Consider the following 8,747-nt stretch of genomic DNA (forward strand, 5'->3'; position numbering starts at 1 on the left):
CTGCATGCCCTGGAGCAAATTTTTATATGCCTTGATCCTCACAGAGTCTCAGTCGTATCGACTCGGGCGTAGATTGACTACGAGTACTACCAAGTCCAGCAGGCCTGCCGTAGCTCTTTGCTTAGAGTAACCTAAGCTAAGGTCAGCGACCTTACGTTCTTTCCAAGAACCAGTACGAATGTAGCGGATCGCAGTCGCTACCTTCAAGTATAAAGCCTTAACCAAGGCAAACGAACACTTCAGTAAAGATTAAAACCGCATTTAATTGTTTTATTTTGATGCAGAACCGCCAGTATCCAGAACCCTAGGTCTTCCTAATTAATATAGTAACATGCATCACTCCTGGCAATCCTGCCACGTGGTGGCTTCTTCTTACGGTGTAGCCACACCACTGTTCCTGCACTAATTGTGTAATTCACACCTATGTACGGTCGCACAATCATGTGCGACCCGCCCTTTCTTCCACAGGTACGTGAAACTCCGCACTTTTTACAAGGCACGCGTAACCCCGTTACATTTGGGGTGTTTTGCATGTAGCTGGAAGCCATTAACTCATTTTGGTTCATTTGCAAATTTACCTTTAAGGTCTTCAGTCGTTCTTCTTTCCTCCATCTCCCTCTACGTCAGGAATCACTTTCTCGTCGTACAAGTGTGTGTGTTCTGTTTGAGAAACTGTTGTGAACAGCACCCTCTTACAAAAATCCGCTGCATATTAGGTATTAATAAGCATTAATTTCGTGTATTCATTTGAAGATGCAAGCTAGCCAAACATCAACTAACGGTATAGGCTCTCGCTTCAGCTCCTGGCAAGAGAGCACAAGCTCTACTTCTGTGCATCGGACAACGTGGACTTTCAAAGTCAGAACTTCCTCTGTGCAAAGTGCACTGCAACCACGTTGCTATGCGCCTACAGGCGTTTTGATCCGTATTATTTGACAAATTCGGACAAAGACCCACATTTCTAAGCGAGTTCATTTTCCAAGTTACTTTTGTCAAGGTTGCTGACAACACACTGACCTATTGCTACTGCGTAATGGCCAGTCCGTCAAGTAGGGAATGACATCAATATGCGTGAAGGCTGAAGGTTGCAGTGTTCGATGATCCCTTTGTTCACGGGGTTGTCTTCCTTATAACAAATCTTTGACTTTCTGGGCTTCTGTCAAGAGCGGAACCGAACGATAGTACATTTCTGTAAAATTGGCCTGACTCGAATCAAATATCCGTTAAAGTAAAATGCCTCTTATTCTTGACCCTCTCCTTCTTTTGAATTGAAGCTTCGGTAATTAAAATTAATCAAAAGTGCAATGTGAAACTCGCAATATTGTACCAAATTTGTAATGAACGAGTTCACAACATTACTGTACTCCGTTCTACCTTTACTTTTCGGTAGACAAGCACGGTGTCTTCAATGCAGAAAACACGCACTGCACAGCTAATTAGACATGTCATGTACAATACAAAGGCACAATTGTGTAGTGAAAGTTGCTCTGCCAATACAGGAGTCCATCTATTCTCTGCATTTAAGCAAATAAAATACAAGGTGGCTAACTTTATGAAGTATCATAAATAGACTCAGAAATGCCAAGCAATTTAAAAAAGTAGATACACTTTTCAGTAGACAACATATATTTAGAATGTCCGTATCCAGTTGCGATGCTGATGGTGACACCTGTGTTGGACAGAAAAGATCAATAGGTGACTCGGTCATGGACAGTACGCATGTACAATCAATAATATACTCAATATGAATGGAATGTACATTTGCCCGCATATCTTCTTAGACGCCAAGCTCTATTATATGATATTGTTGACTATCCACGTTATCTGGGAACCATCCACACCTTTAACCCAGCCGACATGATTCAGGAGATCATCTCATTCTGGTCTTTTAGTTTGAAACTTGCTACCAACTTGAACTACGACGATGGCGGACTATAACGCCCTCAAAACTCCACGAGTCGATGTGGACTATGAAAGAAGGCAGCCTGAACAGAATGAGACGCTGTCCCCCGCCGTCCACGTCGTCCGCTTCTTCATCGTACTGGGTATCGCTGGCTTTATATTTGGCAATATTGCAACGTGGGCACCGCTCTATGAACTTCACCTTTTGAACACGATGATGGACTGGTGGAATGGATATGAGAATGTACCTGTCGATACCAGTCACGGCCACATGAACTACGTTGTGGACACGGGTATCGGTCGTAACATCACCGAGAGCGGTCATACCGAAATGATTCGACCTACGTTTCTATTCATCTTCTGCATCGTTCCGTTTATCTTCAGCGTGCTACTGATCGAGTATTTGCGTCACATTAATACGGCTCGACGCTTGACCTCCACGCTGATCTGGCGCTTTGCGATGCTTATGCGCCGTAAACCTAAATTTCCAATTCTTGGCGTCTCCCGGTTCTCAGTCGGTGAGTGGTTTGTTGGAGTCGTCTACGTTCTAGGAGGCAATGCCCTATGCTGGTGGTTCCAGTGGGATCGACGCGTTGACGCTGCCACAGAAGCGGGTACCCTCAACACTGACAAGTACTGGAATATTATCGGCATTAGCGCCTCCTACCTGTGCATCTATAATATGGCATTTCTTTTGTTACCTGTCACCCGAAATTCCCCCTGGATGGAGTTTTTCAACCTTTCGTACGCTAATGGCGTCAAGTTTCACCGCTGGATTGGATTTATGACTGTCATCACTGGCGTGGTGCACATGCTTGGCTACTGGATCTATTGGTTTCGCTTAGGCACGTGGAAAGATAACCAGCTTCCATGCACAAGCTGCAATTTTACGCTTGACTATTCTGGTGGCGGTTATTACGCCTGGTTTAATGTCTTTGGTTTCATCTCCACACTTGCTCTTATACTCTTGGTCCCAACATCGTTTCCTATAATTCGTCGCAAGGCCTACGAATGGTTTTACATCACGCACTGGGTTCTGTTTGTTATCGCTGTATTGTTTGCAATCTTGCATTGGGCTCAAATTCTTTGGTGGATCTTGCCAGCAGGCTGTTTGTGGTTCGTAAGCCGAGCTGCTTCTAGCTGGAATTCTATGACTCCCGTTTCGGTGAAAGAGTTTTCCGTCATTGGCGAAGGTCACGATGATCTAATCAAGATTGTACTCAAACGTGCTACACCAGGTATGTCGCCAGCATCTTCCTCCTATGATTATAAGGTTGGCAATTTTCTTTACCTGAACGTACCGCATATCTCGAGGCTACAATGGCACGCTCTCACGATCGCGTCGTCCCCAAGGACAAGCCCCGCAGATGTGACAGTCCTGATAAAGCCTGTTGGAGACTGGTCGAAAAGCTTGGTGCAATACGCAAAGGACTGTCTTCACGATAACGTTATGCCACTGATGTACATGGATGGTTTCTATGGCGCTTCGCTGGAGCTGTATGAAGATTACTCTACGGTGTGTCTGGTCGGTGGCGGTATCGGTGTGACGCCCGTGCTTGCTGTTTTAGACGACATTGCCACCAAATTATCTTTCAATGGTGGCCAATGGACCCAGCGTTTCACCTTCATCTTTACCTTTCGAGAGCTCAGTTTATTCCAGACTGTCACCCCTGTTCTTGCGAGAATCCGCGAAATGGACCCAAGCAAGCAATTCTTCATTACTCACCTGTTTGCGACGGGAACTTACTCCGAAGCTGATCTAGCGAGAAAGCTCGAGTCATCTTCTTTCAAAGACACTATGAACGCGGCGACGGCAAAGTCTGCAAGCCGAGCTGCTCGACCGTTCTACGAGCCACTCCGCTCAAGCAACCTTTTGCGCTTCATTATGTACTCTACGCTCTTTGTGGTTGCAATTGGCATTGTCTTTGCCGTTCGATGGGGGAACGGCGTCATTCAAGGTGACAACCATTGGGAGCTATGGCCTCTCGATCGTGCTTTTCAGCTGGCAATGTTTTGTTTGACAATTTTTGTTGTATATGCATTCGTGTTCTTCGAGTATATCAAGTTCAGTCGCAGTAATGCTACACAAGAGGCGTCTCCAGCTGTAGCTGAAACCCCGCGGGCACATTACGCTGCGTATGGTGGGGATGTTCATTCGATCGGAGATCTTATCAACCATTTTAACGTCGTGATTGGTAAACGCCCCGACATGCAGTCCCTGCTACAACAAACGCTAGAAATTCACAAGATGGATGATATGTCGGCAAGTCTGTTGCCTTCCGTCAGTGTCATTGTGTCCGGACCACCTGCGCTTAAAATGGCTACAAATGAGGCCGTGTACGCTCTGGGCGGTGGTAACTTTGACGTCCACGAAGAAGAGTTCGAGTTGTAATTATGATATCGATTGAAGCTTCCAAAAAATAGATCTCAGGCTCATACGTGGGCAAAAAATTTTCACGAATGTCCGAAAATGGCCGTAATGACCTCTGATGCTGTACATTCTTATGGTCTGTATGATAATAATGTGTCATTAAATTCGTAGAGCTCGCATATTTCAACCACTTTCGCATTTATTTCCACTTCCTCTTTGACCAACCCATTCGGACCCACAACATTTCACAAGCAATACAACTCCTTCAGAAACGCTTAAAACCGAAGGTGAGCGTCCTTGATACAGCAGCATCTGAGCGCACCAATAGTTTGATTATATAGAGCTAACGTTCGGCAGACAAATAGACTGCTTTATAAAACACAAATCAGAATTCGGGATTAAGCAAGGACGGAAGCCAAACCTTGGCATTAAATCCTCAAATGGAACTGCCCTATGACGCAGTGGAAAGCGGTTAGCCGGTGAATTTGCCAGAACATTCATTGCTTAAATCTCAACATCCAAAGCTACTTAGGCATCAAACACGTGCCCACTCACATACAAACGAGGAGCGGCAGGAATCAGAAAATGTAAATCTTTGCAAGCTCGATGAGCAGTACGAAATTTGTGTTGGTCAATGCTACAGCTAAACAGCAATTGGAGTAACTACGTTACAAACTAAGCTTTATTGTACTCAACTACATGAGTATCTTTCTCACAAATTACATATGAGTAATCCTGGACGATTTCAAGAAGCAAAGCATTCTGTCGCTGACAAATGAACCGTAATGCACACAACCCAATCTGGTCTAAACAAAACCAGATCCAAAACGCCTTAAAGCGCATGCACACTCTTGCCACCACCAATGCGCTACAGATCTATGCGGACAATGTTGTAGGCTACTTAACTCATTATACGTGAGATGCTGTACGTACACCTTCCACTGTGAAAGCAATCAGTTTTAAATGGATATCTGTATGCGAGTTTAATACTTAAAGTTTACTTTGTTGTTTGCAGGTTTTGATATGGTCAATGTAAAATTGTCGCGTTTGTCAGATAACTCTGTAATCTATAGCGTCTTCGATTATAGAGCATCATTAACAGTTTTCAAAACAAGTTGAAATTTGTTAAGTATCTGTAATAAACAACGAATGATGCAATTTAAGAGCATTTTAAATGGAGGTCGCGTCTGGCGTGATATAGCGACCTTAATACAGTGTTTAGAAGAAGTAAATGAGGTGATACGCGCTAATGTGCTAGCGACGCTAAAGCAGGCCTTCTCACCACAAAGATTAAGCTTCGCTGAAAGTCCCAGGATGTGAGGAATGACTACCAAAATATCTATAATATGATGCAGCAACAAATTAAATTACTCGTTGCTACAATATGCGTCCTGTTAGCAAATAATGTAGACCGAAAGCAATATGAATGGATTGTGCGCAGCGTGAGTTAAGTAAATGGCAATATTGGATGCTGTGACAAATACGCTTATCATCGCTATTAGTGCGAGCTAAAACTTTGTGGTCATAGTGTCTTTATACAATTCAAATTCCTTTGAATGTCTGTACATACCCAACGCTGTTTTTTCATGAAAATGGAAATTTTCACTGTCCACTTTACTTACTCTTAATATTGCATACTTAAAGTCATTCGAGCGAAGACAGATTATGACGTTATGTTCTGATTGGCCGATGGTAATGTTGAGATTACGCCCTCAATACTGTTAAAGAACGGTGTTGCGGATACATGTCTATATTTTATGCATGTTCGTTGGTGCAGAATTAGAACTCAGATGGGTTCATGACAGAGGGTTCAAATCGTCCAAGAGATCAACGTGGGGTACCTAGCCAGTATCTACATCCCCTCGTCGTTCTTAATGGTTTACCGACCAGATAGTTAATTTGGTAAAGATATGAACCTCTTAGAGCGAGAAATTATAAAATTTTTGCTTTGGGTTCACAATTAACAGCCGCATCCAATTCTTCCTTCAATATAGCGTTCGTACCTATAACGGGGTTACACGTACCCTGAGAACAGGGGTGTGTGTCACACGAGATGTGCATGGTGTGACTGCACCCAAACAAGAATACAGTATGTGGCTAAGTAGCCAGTAGTTATGCTTTACTGTATCTATTTAGTCTATTTAGGAAAATTTAAACTTTTAAAATTAGGATAAAAATCAGTTTCGATTCTGAACAAAAGTGTTCGTTTGCCTTGGTGAAGGTTTTAAGTACTCTTGAAGCGATCCGCTGCACTAGTACTTGTTTCTTGAAAAGAACGAAAAGTCGGTGACCAGAAGTACGCTTCCTCAAGCGTTTTGCTACGGCAGTACCGCTGCAGTACTTAAGATGAAAAACAAGCACACCAAAGTCCTAAATCTGGGAGCTCAAAGTGAGGATGACTTTGGCGCCAAAGGGTTTTCTGGGGTAAATCATGACCATCAAGGACGAGGGCGATATCACAGAGACGTGGCATCTGAACGACGCCACGGCATTGGGTATCATTGCGCAAGGCGTTGAGATTCAGCATCAGACTAAGATACGGTCAGCCACGAGTGATATGGAGTCATTGGGAACGTTGTGTGGTTTTACACTCGCTCGACACTACTCAATCGCATAACAATGACGCGACAAATTCACGACTGCAAAATTAACTGTGGTACTAGCATGGCGAAACATCTAGACACTTTTGACGAGCTAGTTTTGGATATCCCAGCTCGGGAATTGTGGGTCTCTGGACATTGGTAGATCCTACTGACGAGTCGCGCCAACTTCGCAGCAGTCTAACGTCAGAATATGATTTGATCACATCGCCTGTAGAAAATGCGAGAAACATCACATTGATTTTAGTAAAGGAGACGCTGTTCAAAGAATCAGAGTCACTGGAGTCTACAGAGAAAACATTTCGCGTAGATGGGAACGCTGAAAGATTTAAAGGGTTAATGTTTAAAAAGGTGGCGCTCTACGCAATATCGGCTAATCAAAGTGATTGTAACCAAGTTGGTCATGTGAAGCGAAACGGAAGGCGTATCAACAATGATGACGCGGTATTTGCAGTGGACGAGGCATGAACCGCAAGGTGACTCATTTGCAGTGGCGCAACATCCCCCGCACAAGAAGCACTTTTTTGAATATATGGACGTTGAGGCAAGCATTGACGAATCAATTGCAGAGGGCAAATTACTACTCTTCAAAGTAGCCGGCAATGTGGAGATGAATTGTTTGGGTAAATTGAGGCTTCGCATGATTTTTGTTTTATATCAAAAGACTTGACACAAGATTGTTAAAGGTTGGCAAGCTTGAGAACGCGGTATGAGTGTCAAGTTTTTGTGGTCTGCGTGTGTCATCTAGAACTAAAATTTGGTGATTGCATCAGGTTCATGAATCGATATAACGTACATGCGCGACTGTAAGTAGGAAGAAGAATGTTACTTGGAGTATTCCGGGGCTGACACCCAATAGAAGCTTTGACACGCCTGCATGGGATACCCAAAAGTGAAAGTCTTACTCAAGACATAGTGCTTGACCAAAGGCATTACGATGATCAAGCAAGAAAAGAAACACTGTGTGCAGATTGTGTAAAGGAGACACGGCCTTTCTCTCGCGTTCGATGACAAAAACGACACGACACATGTTCTGAAGTACATACCCACAGATATAACGGTTCCAACGCGGAATTCGTCGAAAAGAGATGCAAAATATTTTCTCACTTTTTTGATGAATTCTTAAGATATACCGCAAATTCTTTGACCAAGACCAAAAATGAAGTATCTGGCAAGCTCAACAAATTTGAGAGTCTTATTAAAATTAATTATGTGTCTGTCTCAAATGCCTATAATTCGACAACTCAACAGAATTCGTGAGCAAACAGATTGTAGGCGGAGCAGCATCGTCCGCTTACGTTCTTTTTCATATGTTTCTCAGCATAATAGATATCTTTTAACTGAAAAGGTGAGTGGATGCAGTAAAGACATCAAATTATTTGGTAAATAGCCCAACAAATACACCCCATCTCGACATCGCACCAGAGCTTCTTGTTGATCCTTGGCATTGGCTTAGTCTTGAAACCCGCTATATCGCGTATAAACGTAAGCGATCTAGCTTTGAGTACTTCGTAAGCATATCTACAAGCTGATATCACGTCAATCTTCATGTTCCTTCTTGTGATTCTCCGTTTGAAATGGTGCCTTATATCCACAACCTTCTTCCGGGCATGGTATCCGGCGTTGTTGGCCAATGCGATTGTTCCTTGGTCATTGAAACTTGGCTTGTCTCCATGGATAGTAAAGCCAAGAGTAAAGAATAAAGTTAAAATTAAATCACGATAAGTCTATGCCAAGAAGCGTGATCAGAATGGCACTGTTGCGCACGACTTGTCACGAAGGGTTTCAAGCAAAGGTACGGAGTCGATTTCTTCACCGGTTGCCACCATAAACCAATTCATTTTTTTGCAGGTTGTGCCAAATACGACCAACAA

General features: G+C 43.3%; 1 protein-coding gene across 1 annotated transcript; it reads left to right on the plus strand.

Moving 5' to 3' along the window:
* Positions 1–1,924: 1,924 nt before the first annotated feature.
* Positions 1,925–4,294, plus strand: PHALS_02522 (hypothetical protein F441_08860; the record flags this gene model as incomplete). The annotated part of the gene is made up of 1 exon (XM_024720645.1): positions 1,925–4,294. One exon carries the CDS (start codon positions 1,925–1,927, stop codon positions 4,292–4,294), a length of 2,370 nt encoding a protein of 789 aa, XP_024572792.1.
* Positions 4,295–8,747: the final 4,453 nt, after the last annotated feature.

This window comes from Plasmopara halstedii (assembly GCF_900000015.1).
Source record: "Plasmopara halstedii genome assembly, contig: Scaffold_202, whole genome shotgun sequence".
NCBI lineage: Eukaryota > Oomycota > Peronosporomycetes > Peronosporales > Peronosporaceae > Plasmopara > Plasmopara halstedii.